Source organism: Tachysurus vachellii, chromosome 25 (genome assembly GCF_030014155.1).
Source record: "Tachysurus vachellii isolate PV-2020 chromosome 25, HZAU_Pvac_v1, whole genome shotgun sequence".
NCBI classification, from domain to species: domain Eukaryota; kingdom Metazoa; phylum Chordata; class Actinopteri; order Siluriformes; family Bagridae; genus Tachysurus; species Tachysurus vachellii.
The window spans coordinates 1,966,842-1,990,992 of NC_083484.1; the positions used below are offsets into that span (position 1 = coordinate 1,966,842).

General features: G+C 40.2%; 2 protein-coding genes across 14 annotated transcripts in view; one reads left to right on the top strand and one right to left on the bottom strand.

Annotated features, from left to right (window-relative positions):
* pde7a (phosphodiesterase 7A) overlaps positions 1–15,433 on the top strand; it is a 30,808-nt gene extending 15,375 nt beyond the window's left edge. For 2 of the 11 annotated variants that reach the window (XM_060861257.1, XM_060861262.1), the window contains exons 2-14: positions 3,031–3,091; positions 5,080–5,112; positions 5,730–5,819; positions 7,315–7,466; positions 8,428–8,491; positions 9,851–9,946; positions 10,592–10,692; positions 10,790–10,921; positions 11,214–11,305; positions 11,380–11,524; positions 11,897–11,993; positions 12,121–12,201; positions 13,298–15,433. In XM_060861257.1, the coding sequence (XP_060717240.1) occupies positions 3,031–3,091; positions 5,080–5,112; positions 5,730–5,819; positions 7,315–7,466; positions 8,428–8,491; positions 9,851–9,946; positions 10,592–10,692; positions 10,790–10,921; positions 11,214–11,305; positions 11,380–11,524; positions 11,897–11,993; positions 12,121–12,201; positions 13,298–13,488 (1,335 nt within the window). In that variant the 3' untranslated portion in view covers positions 13,489–15,433. Of the gene's footprint in view, positions 1–1,164; positions 1,207–2,485; positions 2,610–3,030; positions 3,092–5,079; positions 5,113–5,729; positions 5,820–7,314; positions 7,467–8,427; positions 8,492–9,850; positions 9,947–10,591; positions 10,693–10,789; positions 10,922–11,213; positions 11,306–11,379; positions 11,525–11,896; positions 11,994–12,120; positions 12,202–13,297 lie in introns of those variants that run through there. The other 9 variants (XM_060861258.1, XM_060861263.1, XM_060861259.1 and 6 more) reach the window with 7 other exon arrangements.
* A 1,270-nt stretch (positions 15,434–16,703) lies between these two features.
* Positions 16,704–23,920, bottom strand: mtfr1 (mitochondrial fission regulator 1). 3 transcript variants are annotated; one of them, XM_060861952.1, is made up of 8 exons: positions 23,799–23,920; positions 22,716–22,797; positions 22,491–22,589; positions 20,131–20,261; positions 19,732–19,958; positions 19,401–19,635; positions 18,762–18,936; positions 16,704–18,527 (listed from the first exon to the last, which is right to left on the bottom strand). In XM_060861952.1, exons 2-8 carry the CDS (start codon positions 22,728–22,730, stop codon positions 18,480–18,482), a joined length of 930 nt encoding a protein of 309 aa, XP_060717935.1. In that variant the 5' UTR covers positions 22,731–22,797; positions 23,799–23,920; the 3' UTR covers positions 16,704–18,479. The 3 variants fall into 3 exon arrangements, with proteins under 3 accessions (XP_060717935.1, XP_060717933.1, XP_060717934.1); XM_060861950.1 differs by having other exon boundaries at positions 22,695–22,797; XM_060861951.1 differs by lacking the exon at positions 23,799–23,920 and adding an exon at positions 23,675–23,728 and having other exon boundaries at positions 22,695–22,797.
* Positions 23,921–24,151: the final 231 nt, after the last annotated feature.

Genomic DNA, 24,151 nt, shown 5'->3' on the forward strand with positions numbered 1-24,151 from the left:
GCTGAACTCCACCTGGTTCACACATTTCATTCGTCCTGTAACTAGATTGGACCCCGAACAGATTTCGACCAATCCGATCGCTGTATTTTGCGTACAATGCAATCGTCTCATCACGCGTTACGTGACTGCCTGAGAAGGTCTAAAGAACTTTGTGTGTGTGTGTTATGATCTTATGTATTAGGAAGGGATTTGTCAAGGTGTTGATGTTTAACTCAGCTTCATCAAACAGCACCATGACTGCTGCTTATCTGGTACGAGTGCAACACAGTGCACAGTTTTATTCTTTATATGCTGCGTGTAATGCAGCAGACATGCAGGCTTGGTGTCTGTGCCTTGTCTTTCGGCTCCGACGTGTCCGTGCAAACTCACAAGACTCTGTTCGCACCTCGCTGTTGTGTAGCGGTTGGCATGCGGCTCTGCGATTCGGCGCCGAGTTAACCTGTTCAAATAGAGTCCTCAAAGCAGGCCTGAAATTCCTCATGAAGTTTATAAATGGCTCTGATCGTGCGTTTCCTTTGTACCGCTCCTTCACAGAGCAGCTTGAGGTTTGTATATTTAGTTTTGCCAGGATATATTTTGGTTCTGCATAAATCCCCTGAAAGTCGCAGGTGTGTCCTCACGAATCGACGACCCGCTGAGAGTTTTCATGCTGAAGCAGGTGACGTTATTCTGCTCTTCTCAGAGTTATAGCAGCCCTCGGTAGCACCAGTGCCATATGGGCACGCTCCTCTCAGCACCCCCTGCTTGGGATTACTCACACGCCGAACGGCGCGTCATGTGTGTAAACACGGCGCTTGTGGACGGCAAAATGACTCAACAGGCAGCGTGCTCGTCGTTTGAAGCCTGCCTGGCGTAAGTGTGCTGTCGTGTCCTTTAGCAAGTCACACGCCGTTATTGCAGGGTTACGCCTGGTTTGAGTCCGGAACTGGACACACCTCAAACGGTCATCCTGGGTTTATCTTTCATAGCGGTAATTAAGCAGAGATGTATATACACACACACACACACACACACACACACATACACACACACACACACACAGGAATCATGCAACAAGCCTTAATCTTTAAAACCTGCTCCTCCAATATTGTTCCATTTTCTTAGATTTATGTTTAATTTTTGCTTGTCCAGGGAAAAAAGCTTTATTTTATTTTGTAATTGCAGGAGTCTGAAGGGAGAGCAGGACTGATAATGGCTAAAACTCAAGTATGCAAATTGGTTGTCCATTGACGTCAAACACTGAATTGTGTGCCATCTGGGGACACCACGTCCAGCCGTCTAAAAGCTGTACTTGTGTGTGTGTGTGTGTGTGTGTGTGTGTGTGTGTGTGCGCGCGAAGAAAAGCCAGCACAAGACGAACCAGGTCTTTAGCTTTTCAGCCTCGTCTCCTTCCCTCCTGCGCCATCGTGCAGAAAGATTTCTGAATAGTTTGAAGGGTGGTTTTTTTTTTTCTTTCTTTCTTTCTTTCTCTCTCTCTTTTTCTTTAACAGCTCTTTGAAATGACTGTTACATTTACACTTAGTCATTTGTCAGATGGTTTCAAACACAGCAAATTGTGCAACGTGTAGTTTTTTAAATTGTTATAAAATTTATCATTTTGTAAAGACTTAATAACCATCAAAAAATCTTTTTTTTCTTTTCTTTCTTTTTGTACTGTTGGATTTTCACTGAAGGTGCCAATTCTTTTGTGCTTTACATAATAAACATTAAAGCAGAATGTTATCTTAAAAAAAAAAAAAAAAGCCTAAAAAAATTTAGGACAATTTTATAGAATAAAATAAAATATGTAAAATAATATACAAAATAAAAAATGTTCATTTAGAAGCGAGAGTTAAATAATTATTTATTGATATATTTGTTTATTTTGTAATTATTTCTTTTGTTCAAGACCGGAAATCAGTTTTCCATTTTAGAATCTTATTTTCTATTTTTCTTTTTAAACTCTCCATATTATTTAATGATTTGGACATATTATTATTATTATTATTATTATTATTATTAATATTATTATTATTATTAGTAGTAGTAGTAATAATAGTAATAGTAGTAGTAGTAATAGTAGTAGTAGTAGTTTGATTAGATAGGGAAGTGTTATGGTCGGGGAGGTTTGTTTTTCTTTTTGACGTTTCTGATTAATAATCAGCCTTTTTGTTACACAGTCACTTGATGAGATGAGTTGCGAGTTTGTGTTAATCACCCAGCAGCTTAGTGTAGCAGGGCAGGCAATGACCAAGAAGATTAAACAGGAGAGATGAGGCGTGCTTAATTCAGAACCCTGTGTCCTCCTGTGGAGCTGAAGTGTGTGTGTCTGTGTGTGTGTGTCTGTGTGTCTGTGTGTATGTCTGTGTGTGTCTGTGTGTGTGAGCGAGAGAGTGTGTGTGTCTGTGTCTGTGTGTGTGCGAGAGAGTGAGTGTGTGTGTGTGTCTTGGTGGGATGGTCCAGTCTCTGGCTGTTAAACACACTTCTATAGAAGTACAGCCGTGTGAGAAACACACACATGCTGTCACCTTTACAAACATCACCTCAGAGATAGTTGAAAACATTGTGCTCTTGTTTACGTTCCGGCGTCTGGTTGCGTCTGTCATGTGAGGCATGAAGTCTGATCAGAGGTCAGCATCAGTCATGTACTGATTGTAAATGAAGCGGTTTAGAAGTTAAAGGCTTAGCTTGTGTGTGGCGTGGTGGGGGTTTGGGGGGGGGGTCTTTATTAAAGGTGCACTCAGTTATTTTTTTCTTCTCCTCACACTTAGAACATTTAGATAAGCTTGTGTGGAAACCTCGGTACGACTGTATGACTGAGTATGAGATTTGAATCAAAGGCTTTTCAAAATACTGTATGCTTTAACTTGTCTAAAATGTGCACAAAAATAGACTGTATGTGAAAATGTTCCACCGTACACTCTGCATGCTAAGCTAGCTATATTATATACCGTCACTAAGAATAAACTATGCAAATTAAATTAAATACAATTGTTTTTCTTTGAGACTCTTTAATTCCAATCTTTCTCTTTTTTTAACTCTTTCCCACAGAGACGTGGCGCAATCTCTTACGACAGTTCTGATCAAACTGCTCTGTATATTCGCATGCTAGGTAAGCACCATTTGTACTAACACACACACACACACACACACACACACACACACACACACACACACACACTAAAACAAAGCAGCAAACACTGTAGCTCTGTTCTTGATCACACCGTCGTCGTGTACTGATACCTGCCCTGTCAATCACACAGCCTCAGATAATCTCATCAGCAGAAGGGTTTAAAGCCCCTCAGGATCTCGCCTTTGAAATTTTTATTGTGATTTGATTACAGTCAATCTGATTAACACAGATATGGCCCAGATTTACACTGACCTTTCGACCTCTCGGAGCGACTCGGCACTGAGAATTCCGAGCAGCTGGTATTTCCTGTAAAACGACAAATACGGCGACATTAAAGTGATACGTCTACGTCTACGACTTTATCCGCCGGAGGCACGATGTCATGCAGGATTTACCACGGAGAAGAATTCAACACGTTTTCACACTCAATTCTTTTGACGCCAAACGTACTGATAATAAATATATACACAGTTTTAGATTGATAAACAGCCTCAGGGTTAGAGCAAAGTGGGTGTGGCCTAAGCCATAAAAGGTTTAATTCATTAATTAATAAATAAATAAATGAATGAATCAATGAATAAATAAACAATGAATAAATTAATGTATAAACAAACAAATAATTAAATATAATAATATATAATAATAGTTGTACGTTCCTGGAAACAAAGAAAACAAACAAAAAAATGTTTTCTATAGTTAATTCATATATGTCTGAACTTGAGACCTACATGGATTTTTTTTTTTTTTAAATAAAAAACTTTTAAAATTTATTTATTTATTTACACGGAATTTCACTGTATTTTACATCCAAAAGCCAATATTTAAAAGTTATTTTTATTTTAAGTTATATTTATAAAGTCATTTAAAAGTGACTAATCTAGCTCTATTTTCCACAACATAAACAAACTATTATCCTGATTTAAAGTAAGAATGAACGAATCGTCGCCAGCTCGCGGTTCATCTCGTATTTGTTCGTCTCACAAGCTTCATATCTGGCCGCTCGCTCTCGCCCGCATGAACGTCCCGCAGCGTCTCGTCTTCATGCTCACCTTCAGTGTCCCTGAAATGAATCTAAATATGACAACAAATATCTCTAAACAAAAATCTGTAAGTATTTATTGATGGAATTTAACGACTGTCAGTAAACTTTTGTTGCATATAAGTTTGGAGTAAATACAGGGAAACGCTTAGAATTCTTGTCTGTGGTAAACACACACACACACACACACACACACACACACAAGCATGTGGGTGTGCAGATTTTTTTGCTGTTAACTTTACAAGCAGTAATTCTCAGCTACAGAAACATCACCTTTGAAGGGAGTTTAAATGCCCAGTGAATTTTTAGCAGCTTTCCTAAACTATTTTCCGAAGCCCCGAAACAAAAAAACACCCCAGCAACCTCACCCTGATCTGCTACGTTTATTTCGAGCCGTTGCCGATAAAACAGTCTTGTTGTCCACTCATTCGCTCGCCCCTCTGACGAACTCCTTCATTCATCTGAAGCACGCACGGAAACAGAGCCGAGCCGCAGAGGTCAAATGTCATGCTGCTAACGAAACCGGGGAGTTTTATGGGAGAAAAAGCTGCTGTGGTTGTGTAATGGGGATGCGCGTTTACACCACCCTCGCCCCCTCCCTCCCTCCCTCCTTCCTGCCCCGAGCGCCCCACTCGCCCCTAGCTTCTCCACCTCAGCGGCTTCCCCTCCTCCTGCATGCTCAGGAGCTTCAGTCTGGTTTTTCACGTGTGGTACTTCCCGTTTGCATGCGTGACGTGCGCTACTACACTTTTGTACATTTTTCTCTCAGATCGTTTGAATGCTTTTGTTTTTTATTTCAACATTTTTTACTCATGTCTACCTTTTGTTTGAATGATGATTTTCTTTTTTTCTGTTTCTTTCTTGCTTTAATTTTGAAACGATAGTGTTGCTTATGTAATTGTAATTCACAGTTTTGGTATTTTGATAGGGGCTTGTGTAATATTCAAACAGCTGTTTTCAAGTAAGTAAATGTACTGCTGGGAGGCTGTCCTTTATTTACTTATTTATTTATGTATTTATTCATTTATTTATATTTATTCACTTATTTAATGCACATGTACACAATCACTAGTGACTTGACCTGTTGGACGCTGCCATTACTCTGTAGAATTCTATGCAAGCTTTTTTATTTATTTATTTCAATTATATTTTCCTTTATGATTTTTTTTTTCCCCCTGTCCGCAACACAGTCTCATGAAAAGGCCTATTGAATGAGAATTTAACAGATGTGACTCGAGAGCTTTGGCCAATCTCATTGAAGTCCCTATGACTTTTTTTTCCCCCCTCCCTCACCATTCTGACTTGGGCTGAGGCACAAGCCTGCCTTTCTTTTCTCGCGTTTACCTCGCTTGTGCCAGCCTGAATACTAATGCCTTTCTCCTCCCGGCATGGAGCTGCATGCTCTCTCTCTCTCTCTCATTCTCTCTCTCGCTCTCTTCGCCCTCCTTTCCACGTTTTGGCTATGCGTATGTGTGTGTGTGTGTGTGTGTGTGTGTGTGCGCGCATGTGTTTGTGTGTGTCCAGCACTACGCTAGGCCTAACAAACCTCTTGAGGGACTTTGTCTTGATGCTTTCTAGGAGATGTGAGAGTGAGAAGCCAGGCAGGATTTGAACCCGAGCGAAGAGGCTCGCACCCGTACCTGGGTGTCGATTTCCGCACCTTACACTGTAAGTATCGCACGGAGGAGCACTGTTGTTTATTACACGTCTATAAACACTTTCACACTTTCATCAGACCTGTGCTTGTGTATATAGTCTATAGAAATCTCAGGCGACAGGTAAAGTTAAAGCGGCAAACTCAAACGAATTCTCTCGAACCATCCAATGACACGACAAAGTGTTTCTTCAGTTCCCTGTTATAACTTTAAATAAAAAAAATGGTTAGTCATAATTTGCATAATGGTTCCAGTGTAGAGGAAATGCAAATCATTAACACATGAATTGTTCTCTTGGATCGACACACTAGTTATACGAGTTGTCCGTGGAAATGCATTTCAGGTTTATCTTCTTTAATCAGCACAACAGCGTTTTATGTTCCCATGATTCCAAAACCATACAGTTACACATGCTGTTACACACTAAACCACTGCCATGACACGCTCTATCTGAGCCGTTCCACATGGTGGCTGTGTTGGGTTGTTTGGTTGTGTTTTGGTCCGGCAGGAGTTGAACTTTTTGAGCCTGGCAGTGGAGGTTTGGAGCGAGTCGCTGCGTCAGCGCTCCACCTCTCCGTTCGCTCTGGCAACGACGAGCGCGTTTCAAGCCTGCATAACAATGCAGTGTTAATCAATCACCTACCTCATTCACTTTAATCCACAAAACACACAGGGCCGCCTCAGGTTATTTACCGTAACAGTGTTTTATGACCTGCTGCCTCTCTTCGTGAGAAACTTTATGCTTCAGGCCTCGGAATGACATCAGATTCGATACGGTGGAATGAAAGGAAGCCGAACATGAGAGAAAGCATATCTCGGAGCATTACTGACCTTTTAGATCGCTGCATGACTTTAAAGTTCATTACTGTAAATTAAAGCAACACGTTTGTGCTTTCACTTCAGTTTCTTCTCTCTATTCTATAGCATACGTGTCTGTATTACTGATGAGGATATAGACACGCTTCCTGTTTTGGGGGAAGAAAACTGAAAAACCGGTTCGCTTGTAACGGAAGTTGGATGTTGTAAAGGACATAAGTTTATTCGGTCAATAAACCTTTAAATATTGGCTTTTGGATGTAAATTCAAAACTGCAGCATTTACACTTGGGATATGAACATTTTAGGACGATACACACATAACATGAGCTTTCAAAGCTGATGTTCTTATTAGGGTGTTTTATCAAATTCTCCAGTAAAGCAGCAGTGGATTTAAAAAGTAGTTCCGGTTTTTAAACTCACACTTTGCAAATTCTTCCGGAAAAAGTAGTTCCAGGTGGAAGATAAAGATTGAACAGCACTGAACAGTCATGAAGCAGTTCTTCACAAACTGTGTTCTTCCGTGTTAAATTTAATTTGTTCTAATTGGAATAAATAGTTTATTTAAAAGGAAAAGTGTCTGAATCATTCCTTTAACTCGGATGTGTGCTGTAGTGGTCTCATCTCTCTCTCTCTCTCTCTCTCTGTGTGTGTGTGTGTGTGTGTGTGTGTGTGTGTGTGTTTTGTTTTCAGCCCGTGCCGAGTCAGCGGGATCGATTCCAGCCCGGAGGATCCGCAGGCTGTTCAGTTTCCAGCGTCACCTCCTGTCGTCCCGGTTACTGCGCGGAGCGCCGCACCTGAACCCCCTGCACATCCTAGATGAAGATTACTGCGGACAAGCCAGGGTGTGTGTTCAATCATCTCTCTCATACACACTCACACACACTCACACACACACATAGACACACACATACAGTACACACACACACACACATACACTCACATACACACACACACACACACACACATATACTCACATACACACACACACACACACACTCACATACATACACTCACACACACATACACACATACATACACACACACAGACACTCACACTCACACACACACACTCACTCACACATACTCATACCCACACACACGCACACACATACACTCACTCACACCCACGCACAAACACACAAACACAAACTCTCACTCACTCACACACTGTCACTCACTTACTCATTCACTCACTCATTCACTCTCTCACTCACTCTCACACAAACACACACACAAACAGACGAAACACATAGCATAATAAAATTAACCGCCTGACGCTGACAGAAAGTTGTTGGCGAGGCAGCTACAGTAGCTAACATCAGATAATCAGCTAAAAGCTACAGAACGCAATGTTTAACGTTCAGACTTTTTATTTTCAGCGCTTAATGAACATAATGAAAACATGATCACAGATATTATTACACAATAGACGTACAGACTCTTACAGTTCTGCTTGTAAATGGAAATGTCATTCAAATCTCGCTCTCGTTAGCGTATTCCGAGTGACGCTTTGCATTCGAAGAGATAACGAGTCACCACCGCATGACGGCTTCAGTTCTTTACTGTGTGCTGTAACCTTTTTTTCTTTTGACTTGTGGATCAATCATTAATATGGCTGGCCATTAAATAATAAACGAGGAATAGATAGATAATAGGACAGAGGTGTGTGTGTGTATTATAAAGCCATGTAGTAATATTACGTTAAGGTCATTTATACAGCGGATATACAGTTAAATGGCAGTATTATGCTTTATGGTTACATTTATTTGTTTGTTTATTTGTTTGTTTGTTTGTTTATTGCAGTGTATGTTGGAAAAGGTTGGGAGCTGGAATTTTGACATTTTCCTCTTCGACAGGCTGACAAACGGTAAGTGCTTTAAAAGCGGTCATGTCCATGACGTGTGTGTGTGTGTGTGTGTGTGTGTGTGTGTGTGTGTGTGTGTGTGTGTGTGTGTGTGTGTGTGTGTGTGTGTGTGTGTGTGTGTGTGTGTGTGTGTGTGTTGTGCATCACGCCGGTATTCGCCTCATAAGAGCCGCAACGTTGTGTGACAAGTTTTGGTTTTGATCAACGCTTCCACCTGCTGGTCAGAGAACACGTGTGAACATTGATTATAAATTCGTGATGGATTTTTTTTTCTGAACCACACGTGTGAATACGTACAACAATTCTCTCCAGCTTTTAACATTCAGCAGCAAACAAACGTATAAAGAAACACTATTGTTCGTATTCGAGTATGCAAAATCCTCATGGACTAAATTTTGGATGGATTCCCTGCATTGCAACTTTACAAACGTCTTTTACCTGCATTCCGTTCTGTCTTCTGCAGTGTTTTATTGTTTTAGTTTATTTTATATTATACACTTGAGGGAAATATTTGCAAGCCCCATGTTTTTGAATGGGGTTAAAAAAACAGAAAATGCAGCTTTATTTTGCATTTTATCTACTAAATGAAATTCATTCAAATTTTTGGGCCTTGATTACCAGGCTGAAGAGGAAATAGTCCGTTAAATCATTTACAGCACGAAACTTGGTATTTGTGAAGCAGAAATAAAACAGAAGAATGCTGACTAAATTGAAACCTCTGTTAATCTGTCAGAATTATATAATTATTATTATGATTATTATTATTGTTGTAATTAATGTTATTATTATGATTATTATTATTGTTGTAATTAATGTTGTTATTATTATGATTACTACTATTATTAATGTTGTTATTATTATTATTATTATTATTGTTAATGTTGTTATTATTATGATTATTATTATTATTATTAATGTTGTTTTTATGATTATTATTATTATTATTATTATTGTTGTTATTATTATTATTAAGGCCAACAATTTTATGATTATTGTGATAATTTTTGTGCACTGAACATGTGCAAGGAAAATAAGAAATATGGGAAATACTTGCATGTATTGTTGCTATTAATTATTTATTTATTGATTGATTAATTCATTAATTAATTGGTTGGTTGGTTGGTTGGTTGGTTGGTTGTCGTCTTCAAATTTGTCCCAAGGGTGTGTAAACTTTTGCACTCACCTTTAATCCATGCTATAATATAATATGTAATGTTTGATATTAAGCTGTCTTTAAACTGTCTAATGTTTTTTCTTTCCTTTCTTTATATTTGCATTACTCTCTGATACCTGACTGAATTTTGCTTCTTCTGTTGTACATCATGTTAACCGTCATGTTTGTGTTCTCTCTCGATGTTTCAGGAAACAGCCTCGTCCACTTGACCTTATATCTGCTAAATCATTACGGCTTAATTGAGCTCTTCCAGTTGGACATGGTTAAAGTACGGCGCTTTTTAGGTGAGTTTTGATTGATTAAAAGCATGGAGATTATTTTTCTCCCTGAGTGTAAAATCCTATCAGTGATGGGTGAAGGACAAAAAGGTGTTTGTTGTTAAGATAAATCCAACTCATCATTTTACATCACAGGTGTGCTTTCATTTAATGTTCTCCAGGACCGCAGGTGGCGCTGGTTTCCACGACTACAGGAAAACATTTTCATACCTCAGTGTCCTCTGTTTATAACTGACACAAGTCGTTTGTGGCATTCACTAAATTCCAGGGGTTTCGTTACCACGACGTAAAGTGGGCGTGTTTCCGGAGGTCTTGGAAAAACGCCCTCTTTCAAAAACAACAGCATACTACGAAGGATAGATTTATTTTAGAAAACAAATAAACAACCAAAAACTACGGTTATGGTTATGGTTAGGGTTAGGGTTAGATTATCAAATAGGCCACGCCTACCCGATGACGCAATATCTGTTACGCTGTTCTGAAATCCCTGGAAATAAGAGCATCCCAGTCGTTTGTGAAGTTCACTAGCTTTTGTGCCTGGTTTCTCCACAATAACGTCCAAACACCGTCTCCACAAGAAGATAAAAAAAGAAGTGTTGAGCTCTTAAGAACATTAGAATTCATGCTCCTGTGTTTTTCTGCTCCTCTCAGTACTGATTCAGGAGGATTACCACAATCACAACCCATACCATAACTCGGTCCATGCTGCTGACGTGACCCAGGCCATGCACTGTTACCTGAAGGAGCCCAAGGTATACGAGCGCAGGAGAACCGGAGGAACTCAAATTTCTTGTATGGTCTGTAAATGATTTTATAATGCGTGTGTGTGTGTGTGTGTCCTTTTTGCAGCTTGCCAAGTCCCTCACTTCCTGTGATATCCTCTTGGGCCTTCTGGCAGCAGCCACTCATGACCTGGACCACCCCGGGGTCAATCAACCATTTCTCATCAAAACCAACCATTACCTAGCCTCTTTGTACAGGGTGAATACAACACAACACACAACTGTCATGTAGTAGACAGATATTGAACTAAAACTGTGCTCTGTGTGTGTATGTGTGTGTGTGTATGTGTGTGTGTGTGTGTGATTGCACAAACATTCTCCCGTATTGAGAACAAAACAGATGGAGGTCTAAGGGGCTGCTTTTATTCTGTCAGGAAATATTTCAAATGTAGTGAAATTCAAATCTACTACAGATGCAGACAAATGAGACAGATATGAAAGGAGGTCTTGGTAAATCCAGCTTTGTCATAACTCTGTGTGTGTGTGTGTAGAATACCTCAGTTCTGGAGAACCATCACTGGAGGTCGGCAGTGGGTTTGCTGCGAGAGACTAAGCTTTTCTCCCATCTTCCCTCAGAGGACAGGTGAGTTTTCCTGTTGGTGTGACGCTGCTGAACTTCGTCAGAGACTGACGTAGCGTGTCCATGTCTACTTTTAGTGTGAACATGGAGAGGCAGTTGGGTTCTCTGATTCTGGCCACAGATATCAGCAGGCAGAACGAATACCTGTCCAGGTTTAGGAAGCATCTGGACCAGGAGGAGCTGTGTCTGGGAAATGCCTCTCACCGCCACTTCATCCTGCAGGTGAGCCAGGCTTGAGACAGGAAGAGAGATTTACATTTATAGGAGTGGGATTAAGTGGATTGCAGAGTTAAGGGGTGAATTTGTGTGTGTGTGTGTGTGTGTGTGTGTGTGTGTGTGTGTGTGTGTGTGTGTTTTCCTCCTTATATATTTCTATAGAAATAAATAATACTTCATTGATTCAGACCACATGTATTGAGTGTGTGTGTGTGTTTTCCTCCTTATATATTTCTATAGAATTAAAATACTTCATTGATTCAGACCACATGTATTGAGTGTGTGTGTGTTTTCCTCCTTATATATTTCTATAGAATTAAAATACTTCATTGATTCAGACCACATGTATTGAGTGTGTGTGTGTGTGTGTGCACGCAGATGGCCCTGAAGTGTGCAGATATCTGTAACCCATGTAGGCCTTGGGAACTCAGCAAGCAGTGGAGTGAAAAGGTTACTGAAGAATTCTTCCACCAAGGTACCGCCACACGCTTCCACACAGAATTCCATGCAGAATCCCATACACACGTCTTCCACACAAGATGCAACTGCTGAATCTTTTTCCCTGAGCACGATCATGTGACTCCTTTCCGGTTTCTGTTTAGGAGACATCGAGAAAAAGCACAAACTTGAAGTGAGCCCACTGTGCGACAGCGACACGAACTCTACAGCGGATGTCCAGATCGGTAAGAACGTCACCGTGAACGCTGTAACACGATGGAACCATCGCGAGGTCTTTTACACTAGTCAGACCTCGATTGCTTTTTGTTTTTTCCTGACCAAGATAAAACACAGACATCTGCGATGGCGTTTAAGAACAGGACGAGGAGATAGCGTGTCGTCGTCTTTATCAAGAGATGGCTGTCGGTTTATCACTCTGATTTAAAATAAAATACGATCAGTTTATTAATCACCGCCTCCAGCTCAGACGTCAGGGACGCTGATGAAGGACGGCGAGCTTATCGTCTAGACCCCATTTTCTTTACTTATTTAAATATGGTTGTGTAGAGTGAATCAAAGCCAAACAGGAAGAACATTTATCAATAAAGACGAGCCGATCTTGTTATCTGTGTTTGTTACACAGTGGGATAGAGGCCTATATCTGGCACACACTCTTTTCCTTCAAAGTAAATTAGAGGGAAAATGTTTATGATTTTATTAGGAAATGTTAGTTATTCATATTAAGCCTGAAAATGATTGCATTGTGCTTTGTATCATTCGGTACTGAGCAGGTGATTGCATTAGTTTTTATTCCTTTCATCAGCCGGGCCTCGAGTCTGTCTCCATTAAACACAGATTTCCTAAAATAATTGGCAGAAGGGAATGTTATTACCTGGATATAAAAAAACATATAATAGTTAGAATGACTGGGGGGCACGGTGGCTTAGTGGTTAGCACGTTCGCCTCACACCTCCAGGGTTGGGGGTTCGATTCCCGCCTCCACCTTGTGTGTGTGGAGTTTGCATGTTCTCCCCGTGCCTCGGGGGTTTCCTCCGGGTACTCCGGTTTCCTCCCCCGGTCCAAAGACATGCATGGTAGGTTGATTGGCATCTCTGGAAAATTGTCCGTAGTGTGTGATTGCATGAGAGTGTGTGTGTGTGTGTGTGTGCCCTGTGATGGGTTGGCACTCCGTCCAGGGTGTATCCTGCCTTGATGCCCCGTGACCCGAGGTAGTTCGGATAAGTGGTAGAAAATGAGTGAGAGTTAGAATGACATCTGAGTTATTAAGCGAATCTACACGATTCTTGATTTCTCTTTCTCTCTGTTTTTGTAATCCTGCAGGTTTCATGACGTACGTGGTGGAGCCGCTGTTCGCAGAGTGGGCTCGTTTCTCAGACACGCGTCTCTCTCAGACCATGCTGGGTCACCTGTGCCTGAACAAAGCCAGCTGGAAGGCCCTGCAGCCAGAGGAGGCCGAGTTCGAGCAGGACGGCGGCTCCAGAGCCTTACCTCAGGGAAGAGTCGAGTCCTGACACTGCCTCGCCCTGCCTCGCCCTGCCCTGTCCTCAAGCTTTCAATCACTTCTGATTTGCTCACCTTCCATCTCAAACCAACCACTGATTTATTTAATTTATTTAATTTTCACTTTTTATTTTTCCCTTTCACATAAAGCAATACATGGATACCTCATTCAGATACTGCTGCGATTTTCATTCTTACTCTTATACTTTTTTTTATGTCATTTTATTTATTAAGATTTATTTGGGTATATTTTTAGTTTTGTTTTCATCCCGGGGAACATCGCTGAACGAACTCGACTGGGGTTTGGGGAACGCCGAATGCGACGGTTCCCTTCTGCTGGGTCAAAAGTGCCATTTTTTCCACCCCTTATTGAATTGCTCAAACACCGAGAGTATTCACATGAGTTTTTAAACGACTGCGCCAAGAGACAGTGTGTGTGTGTGTGTGTGTGTGTGTGCGTGCGTGCGCGTGCGTGCACGGGTGTGTGTGTGTGTGTCGGTGCATTTTGCAAACGAATCTTCCTTGTTGTGTACAAAACTGAAAGAGAAAAAAAGACAAATGTGAAGAGCCCAGTCATTTGCTGCCTCTACGAAGACTGTTTACAGATTGTCTTTTTTTTTGTTGTTGTTTTTGTTGTTTAAATTGTTATAAATGAATCATGTTGGTTCTGTGACTTTTTTCTTTCCTTTTGCCTTTAAGCACAGATGTGAAGAACCACTTTTACATGTTTTGAACTGTTGTGTTACTGCTGATGTTCTGAACAAAGAAAAAGAAAAGAAAAGAAAAAAAACAACAACAACAACAAAGGACTGCACTTGAGTCAGTCTGAAACTCCAGATGCCATACAAGCGCCATCTCGTGCTCCGTTGTGAAATTTTCGCCCTGCACTCCAGATTCTGGTGCCACATGATTCGGACCTGCAGCTGTTTCTGCTGTGAATGGACCAGGAACCGGCTTTCCTCCTCCTATCCTCCCTTTCTCATCCTAACACACACTCCTTCTCTCTTTCCCTACAACTCATCCTCACTTCTCCTTCACCGCATCTGCTATCTCCTTCTGTCACTCTACCTTCTAACCCCCCTTTCCTCCTCCATCACGTCTGACCCACTACCCCCTTTTCCCTCTCTCATCACTTTCAAACCCTCCCTTTCCCCTTCATCACTCTATCCTCCTGAGCCCTGGATCCAGCCTGGTGCCACACAGGACATGTAGCTGATTGGAATCTCTACGGATCTCGCTCAGGGTCTCGCAAACCTGCTCGTCACTCCGCTGGAAGAAAAGAGGAAGCGAAAGGTGCCTTTTATAGGTAGCTGTCCCCTCCCCGTCGTCTGGTAACAGCAGACGACAGACGTAGATCTAGACTCCCTTTCGGAAAGCGTCTCGGCCACAGTCAAGCTCTCCATCCAGAAGACTGCTTCAAAATGATGCCTTAAAACTATGCACAAAGCTAAGTGACCAAACCAGCTTGGAATTTCATTAAAGCACGTCATCACGTCCGTTTGATTCTCGTCCAGCTCTTTGCCTTCTGTCATGGGAGAATTTTTTAAAAAATATATTAATATATGGCGGATAAATTGATTTAATATTTAGGTTTGTTTTTTTTTTTTAACATTGAACATTCCATTTTTTTACTCTGTACAGATAGTGCAGTTTTTTTTTGTTTTGTTTGTATGTTTGGTTTTTTTTTGCGCATCTCTTCCAGAAAGAGAGCAGGTGCTTTTTTCCCCCCCCTTATTTTAGCTGATTTGTATTTTTGTTGTAAGTGCTGTAAGACTGTTGATTAAAAAAAAAACTGTTTACAATTTGTTGTAACAGCCATTTTGGGGAGAAGACTTAAGTGTCAAGCCATTTTGTAAAGGCTTTGTCGTACAGACTTTTTGATACATGCTTGTTGCAGTTGCATTTTTGACGAATAAAAATCGTTGACATGATGTTTCATGGTACAGAATGACACCATTCGAGTCTGTCGGGTTTTCTTTTTCTGTAGCCGTTGTTAGAGATCACCCCTTGCGGGCCGACAAAGGTATCTGAGAAGGAATCCTGCCGCTAGATGCTTAGAAGAATAATAGTGTTTAATTTAATACTTTAATGAAACAAACGCCTGTAAAACTCCAAATTACTTTCCAGAGCATCCAGCTCAGGTTCATGTTGGTCTTTTACAATTGTACTTTTTTACAATTTGTATTTTACTTCTGTTCCAAGAGTTAGGTCATTCCCAAGGATTGGACTCGAAGGCGCTGTATTTCATTGACTGATCCTACAAGAACGCTATGTTTATGCGCTACTGGTAAAGTAACACAACTAACGTTACGCTGCACTTAAACAAATAGAAATATCGCATTTCTTCATCTTGGTAAATCTTGGATCTACTATATTATGTGTAACACGTCTGTAGATTGAGCAGGAAAACTTTGAGTAAAGCACATCAAACTTCTTGCTAGACCAAATTGATATGCGGAATATTTTAGTCATTGTCTAATGAGTTATTTATTTATTTTTGAGGAAACTCATTTTTCCAGAGTGAGCGTTATTCTGTAATAAGTGAACTCCATTCTATACTAGAAATTACTCAAGAAACCAAGAAGTAGAAGAAAAGTAAAGCATAATTCATCAGTATAAAGGGTCTGAAATAGTGCAAGAGACTCCAACGGTTTTCTGAATCTCAATGCAAATGATTCAGAATATTTTCCATAATGACTCCTATGTATGAAATGATTTTCCAGTAGTATAAAGGTTGATTCTCCAACAGCGGAAAAAAATTGTCGATATAAATGATTCTTCAGTAGTGAAGTGATTCTCTAAGTGTGAAACTGAGTCTCCGGTCATCTAATGATTCAGTAATCAGTCTCTATTAGAGTAATGATTCTCCAGAAGTAAAAATGATTCTTCAGTTGGGGAAAAATCAATTCTCCAGTAACGAATGACTCTCCAGTCATCTAACTATAATGATTCTCTGGTATTGAAATGATTCTCTGAGAGTGCTACTGACCCTTCAAGCATCTAATGATTCAGTAGTCACTCTCTATTAGTGTAATGATCCTCCAGTAGTGGAAATTATTCTCTAGTAGTGAAATTAATTAGCAGTAAAGCTAGTTTAAGTCTCTTTAATACAACCAGCAGTAAAATAGCCCACTTCAGTGTTCCTAGTTGTCTCCATCTCTCAGCAGGTTGTGGTATAACAACTGAAAAAGATAACGCTGCAGTTTACAAATGAGAATTTAAGCAGTTTATTGATGAAGCCCTTTATTCCAGTTTCCCAGATAAGTTATTACAGTGGATCTGTTCATGTAGTGTTTCTGAACAATATATTTCCTCCTGAATGTCAGCAGATCTCCAAGTGTACGTTATACTGAACATTTTATTTAGTCACAACGCTTCAGGACTGTATTAGTGTTATAAACATTGGAATGAAACTGGACCATATCACAAAAATATTCAAAATAGTAAAAACATGATGGGGGGAAACCAGTGTGAAGAGTTACTGAGTACTAATACTGGTCCAAAACAGCGACCTGTGTTATCATAACACTCATAAAGTAGATTGTACTCAAAGATTGTAATTAAACTTAAGCAACAGGGACTCAAGCGTTTTTTAAACTAAATTAAAGACTTATTACAAGTGCATTAGTGACCACAATCATGTGAGATTTAGTTATAAAACTTGAGCACAATATAAAGCAGGAATATCTAGACGTGTTTATTTCGAACGCGCTGCTCTGAGGAGGATTGAGCTTCTGGATACGTCCAACATCATCCAGCAACCAAATCCAGCTAACATTACTTTGGGATGGCAAATTTCCCATAATTCTGTTCACCAGACAGAGAGAACGGTCACTTTGACAGGAATTATTTCAGTAGTTGTTTTGGAAATATGGTCCTATTAATAAAAATGGGTATGTTGCTTCATCAGCACATGCTTTTCATGCTTACTAAACAATCTTTCATCTCTTTTTAATTCTAATAAGTAATAAACCTAAACGTCACTAGAACGTATACGTACTGGCTTCACTGAGTAAGCGAACACGTGCTGAATAACGTGTAGAAACGTCGAAGATAAACGTTAGTAAAAGAATCATCTCGAAATGTAGCGTGTGTTTATAACCAGCAGCTCCTCCATCATTCAAATTACATCCTATTAACAAGTCTAAACTAGTAATATCTAAAACCGAACATAAATAAACTTCCCAACTTTATAAATTAACACTAACTAAGAAGAATTTATTGAAAGTGCTCATGTCACTTTTAAGATCAGGGTCGTAACACTGGGCCGAGAGAAAGCGATCAGGAACGATTATCAGCAGAATCCACACACTTTCTGATGGCCCTTAATCAAAGTTTAAGTAAGGAACAGATATAAAACAAGACTATGTTTTAAAAAATATATATAAATTCTAACTTTCTTGGTTTATCGCTCACATCATGTCAGAGTTAATAAATAAGACGTTTAAGCAGCTGTAAAATCGAGTTGTTTAGTGTTTTTTTTTTTATTATTTAGTGAAACATAAAAGGTAGTCTGGCTAATTCCTAGCTATCAGACTGTGTCCTTTTTGATGTGCAAATTGCCACAGAATTTATTTTCAAGTCCGAGTAGTTAAGATCCGGAGAGATGTCGTCTTTTAAAATGACTGTAATTCTGACATGATGTGAAAGTGCGTTTTTGGTCCTGAAACTTTACATGAATGAGGCATAAAAACAAGGCAAGTTCTCTGTGATTAGAGATCTGAAATGGTGCTGGTGCAGAAAACCAGCCTGGGTGCTTAGTGTCCAGTCTGTTCCACGCACTCTCGCGCACACACGCAGACACACACACACGCAGACACACACACACGCGCACACACACACACACGCACACACACACACACGCACACACGCACGCACACACACACGCACACACACACGCACACACACACACGCACACACACGCACACACACGCACACGCACGCACACACACACACACACACGCACACGCACACACTCCACGTTCAGCTTGCAAATCCGCCGTCACACGAGTTTTCTCCTTCCTGTTGATTTCAACATGTGCTGTCCAAACTGCAGAGTCACAACAACAAACAATCATCAGTGGCAGAATTCTATTGGTTTATTTCACAGCACTGTGAATTCTCTCTTCTGATTGGTCAGAAGGTGTTGATTCATTTTCTATAACATAGCAGTTACTCTGCAGTTTCTGTTCGCTTTGCTAAAACATCTGTTTGGATTGTTTGTTTATTTATGTTTTTGGTGTATTATTCAGGCAAGTAAACAGGAAGTGAATCTGGATCTTACCGCAGGTGTGTCTGAGTGTGGATTGGATTCTCGAGCAGGGAGACTGAAGTTGGTCTCACACTCGCTGTCGTTGCGGAAGCGATGGGCGAACTTGCGCTTCAGAGCCTCGGCGATGAGAGCAGCAGGGTCTGTAGGTTCACTGGCTTTAGTCTTGGTGTGATCCTCTTCAACACGACTACAGATGAAAAGATCATGTTTTTGTACACACTTCTTTACACAGATGCAAATAAGGGCTTCATTAAAAGATCTTCTATATTTTCAATTACGTTTTCTTTTTTTATATATATGTATATATATACACACATATACACACACACCCCTTTCACAATAGTGCCCCTTGTGGCCAGTTGTGGTTGAATGGAACACTAAAACAAACCCTTAAATGTACCATGTCTATGTTAAATGATCAGCAGTTAAGCAGTTAAGTCAATGGGTTTAATGGATCTCTCCTGGATGTGTTGCATAACGATCAGGTTTCATGTCTGCAACATCTACAGTTTTGGATGCATCAGTTTTAGCAAAGACAAACAATCCTTACAGGGTCACTAAAACCCCCTGACAATCATATTGTGTTTGGTTATTTAAAACAAACAAACAAACAAACAAACAACCCCACGGTAATGTGACGGCCATACACACTTTTTAACGGCGCGTAGCTTCACTTTGCCCATGTCTTTCAGCACATCTAACATGTTAGGCACCTCAGGCTGTTTAGGCCCCAATGCCAACACTGTGTTTTGATCAGACTTTTTACTGCGGCGCTCTTTGATGAGATCAATAGCAGAAAAGCTCCTCTGCATGCCAGGGCCTGGAGGGGGAGGAGGAGGAGGAGGTGGTGGTGGTGGAGGAGGAGGAGGACCATTTGGAGCAAGAGCTGATGACATTTAAATAAAAAAAAGATTACTCATGTAAGTAACGTGTAGCATTTAGAGTGTGTAGGGTTCAGTTCAGTTCAGTTCAGTGTGTTTACCTGCAGATTGTGTGTTCCGCTCTTGCGCCTGTACGATCTGAGCGATCTGCACTCTCAGCTTAGCCAGCTCGTTCTCCAGAGCACTGATCTTCTGAATGGCCTGCTCATTGACGATTGTCTGGCTTTGTGGAGCGTGTGAGGCCCGGTGCATGCTGGGTAAAGAGTTCTGACGTCTGAGAGGTTGGCACTGTTGAGCACGAAACGCCAACCCCGAGCCGGTCTCCAATCTGGTGAGACATCAAACAGCACAGGAAACACTCTTAAAACAAACTACACTATAGCTGACATTATAATGGTCTCCGGCTCGTGGTTATTATATCAATTACCAATAAATACTCAAGAGTCACATGCTTCATTATGTTTATTTCATAAGTTTACGGTAGATCTGCGGTGACTTACTGTCGTCTCTCGGAGACATCGCTCTCCTCTTGCTCGATCCACCCTATGTCAGCTAGTGAGGCTACGATCCGGTCACGTCCTCCTGAAGCGCCCAGGACTCCTGCTCCATCTCTGACACTGAATGTCTGGAGCTAGTGGTCCAAACAGAAAAATCAGTTAGTCTAACACACACCAGATCAAAGCATAAGGTCAAGCAAAGAAATCAAAAAAAATCCTTAGCTGGTGTGTGTAATGTAGCATATGAATGCTTTTGTTTTTGGATCATGGTTCATCGTCTTAATCTAGGTATCGAACCTACATATCTATTAAAAAACAACACAAAACAAACAACCTGCTGTCCCAGACATGAAGTCTAGAAATAGAGACTCGTGTCAAGATGTAGTCAGGACAGGAACGACGACCTCCACCCTAAACACAAAGGTTCCAGGTGGAGACGCGTGTCGGCTAAAATGCTCTTGTGCAACGGTTTCTTAGAGAAACTCACCTGCTAGGAATGTGCTGAAGGTGACAAGTTCTCAGATTAGTGAATGAGTGCATCAAGAGTCTGTGAAATCGGTGTGAAGTTTTGATGGGAGGAAAAACACGACAGGGAAACTTCAACATTAATAACTCATAAGTAACGTTAACAAGGAACATCTGAGAGGCGAGCTAGCGGGTCTCACATTGTAGCTGTGATAAACGGTTATATCCTCACAAGCTTGCCTCTGTCTCGCTCTCTCTCTCTCACACACACAACATTATTAGTCTTAGGTTGTGAGGAGTGTCCGCCGTACACGTTCCTGTGTATGAGCGGTTACCATGGAAACAATAACGTAGTATAACGTTCGAGCTATAGGACACTTTCTGAGCGATCAGACTGAGAACTCCAGCATGCTGTGGTATAACATTTTCATTTGACTGGTTAAACATTTAACATTTGCTTGATCTATTGAGCAGACTGATGACTTTCTGCACTCATCACTTGACTCGAAGTGTTGTTCGTGTGCTGGTGATCAAATGAGACGATAACGCCATGCTTTATGATTATTACGGTTTCTTTGGTGAACGTTTCTGATGGTGTATTAATGCTGAAGTTCATAGTTTGTTCAGATTAAGATAATGTAAACAGTAAAAGACAGGTAGGTGTCAGACAGGTAGGTGATAAACTAACCTAAAGCAGACAAGCTGCATTCCTTAAAGGGGACAGCTGGAAAAGGAGGAAGGAGGAAGTGAGAGAGAAGAGAGAGGGGAAAAAAACAAGCATGAGTTCCATTAATACATTTGTGTTTAAATGTAAGATATCACAATAAGAGAGTGGATTAGGATCACGTAAATCGTGCAATGTTACTATTCACTTGTTTACCACCAAGACATCAAAACATATTGAAAAAAAAAAATGCATTTCTCTAAACTGTGTTTCTGAAGCTGCTTCACAGCACTGGGCTGGAAAGAAACACGTGTATTAGTCTTTACACACACACACACACACAAGTGGTTACTCACATAGGGTTATTTTAGCATGACTCACTTCTGCCCACATCCTGAACATTAAAATAAAATCAGCAGCACACACGACGATCCAAAAAATAACTTGTTTCCTCACAGTAAAAGAGGCAGATTTTATTGTTCAGCTTGATCAGTTGTGCTAATTAATGCATTTTGTTAAATTGTGGGCTTCAACACCACAAGGTAGGTTTAAAATGAGAACAAATACAAACATTAATTAAATCATTATATATATATATTATATTATATAATCTCTGTTACATCTGAGATATATTTCGGTTTGTTTCTAATGAACAGGCTAATCGATTCGGTCTTTGTCTTTGTGCAGCTCTCGGACAGAAGACTGCAGAAGCGACAGGAAGGAAAAGTAACCAGCGTGCAGAAAATCAGACTTATATTCAGGTATACAGGACATTTATACTAGGAGTAGAACTAAATATATTTAAAGCTTCTTGTCAGAATTGGCTACAGCTTCTGAGCTGCAATCTACAGCTTCTGTTGGAACCCCAACACAAGAGAACAGATTCCTGAAGTGGAGTTGAGCTTTAACGCTAATCTGATGACCTGCTACAATCCACCACATGCAGCAATGTCAAGTCCTGTTTATTTACAGTGTAAACACACACACAGTAAAAGGAAACTAAAAGTCACAGCCAACACACACAGACAGAGACACATACACACACACAGACAGAGACACACACAGAGGCACACACACACACAGACAGACACACACACAGACAGACAGACACACATACACACAGAGAGAGGCACGCACACACACCTTACATGCACACGCACACAATACACATGCTACACATATATACACAGAGAAGCGCACACACACAGACACACACACACAAACAGACAGGTACCTGAAAGTGGATCCGAGGGCATGGTGCGAGAGGGAGGGTCGAGCCGATTCTTCTGACGATACTGCGAGACGACCCGCAAGGCTTCACTGATCCAAAAGTCTGCAGAATGAAGAGCAAATATAAGCAAATGTCTAGAGGAGGAAAAACATACGACATCACAGAATCACCAGGGACACGATTTAGAAGACGATCAGATGAACAGACCAGGTCCATTTCCATCCTCACATTGTTCCTGCTCATCGTCAGACTGAGTTGCTTACAACTTCTCTGGGGCCTTCTGCCATGATGAGTTCCTCGCCTCCATCACCTGCTCGTGCACGTGCACACACACACACACACACACAGTTGTTAGTGGATGCCAGTGAGTTATAAACAAGTCATAATATATATGTATACGTATATATATATATATATATATATATATATATGTATGTATACGTGTATACATACATATATATATATATATATATATATATATATATATATATATATATATATATATATACACATATACATATATACATATATATATATATATATATGTATATATATATATATATATATATATATATATATATGTATACGTATATATATATATATATATATACACACACACACACACACCACACACATACACACACAAACATAAAAAGAATAATAGGACAATGTTTTTAAAGGGAATAAACAAAAAGGATTACATGAGAATAAAAGATGATGAAGTTTAAGAAACTAGAAGGATAAAAATTGGTGCAAATGAAAGAAACAATACAAAGAAAGGATAAAGTGAAGGTGAAGAAAGAATGAATTGTGTAAATAAAAAAGTAACAAAGAAAGAGAATAAAAATATAAAATATTACAGCAGAAAATGTAAGAGAAACTTATCTAGTTATTAAGAATGAAAGATTAGCTTCATAGCTAACCACCAAGGACACTTAACCTCTCACTAAACTATTAGCAGTTAGCTTGGTCTCAGCTGAACCTCCTACAACTTTATTCAATGTCATATTTATAAACCTAAACATTATTATTTTTACTTTTATAATCTTCAACAGTTGCCTCAGGACAAAATCCCCTGACACATTTCTCCCTTCTTTCACAATCCAACTCGGCTCGATCCCAAACGCATCTCTGCTACACTCCTAGTGCACTACATCAAGTATAAGTTCCTATTACAGAATAGTCACCTATGTAGTGAGTAAAGCTCCATTTGGAACACCGCCGCGCTGTAACCTACCATCCAGCCGGGTAACTCAGCTAACTGTAAAAGTTACTATTCACCTTGTTAATATGACATTAAATTTGACTTACAAACTCATCGAATCTTCTAACTGACTCGGAATCAACCTGCTAAACCCGCTTTAGTTCCAGCTCCGAACCGCTGTATTCCCAACAACACCGTTTACGGCTAACGAAGAAAGCGTACAGAGACGTCACCAAAGAGCCAATAGGATTAGAGCTGTAGGGCGGGACATTAAATATACTCTCTGACTATTGGTTTATAAAAAAGTGACGAGCAGTTTAATGGACCAATCGAATTAAAACTATTTACTTTCCTTATGCTGTGATTTGAATGACCAGAAAATGTTAAACGTAGGCTTACAAAAAAATATATATTTTTTTTTATACGTGTCCGTAATATACAATAACCACACTTTAAATGG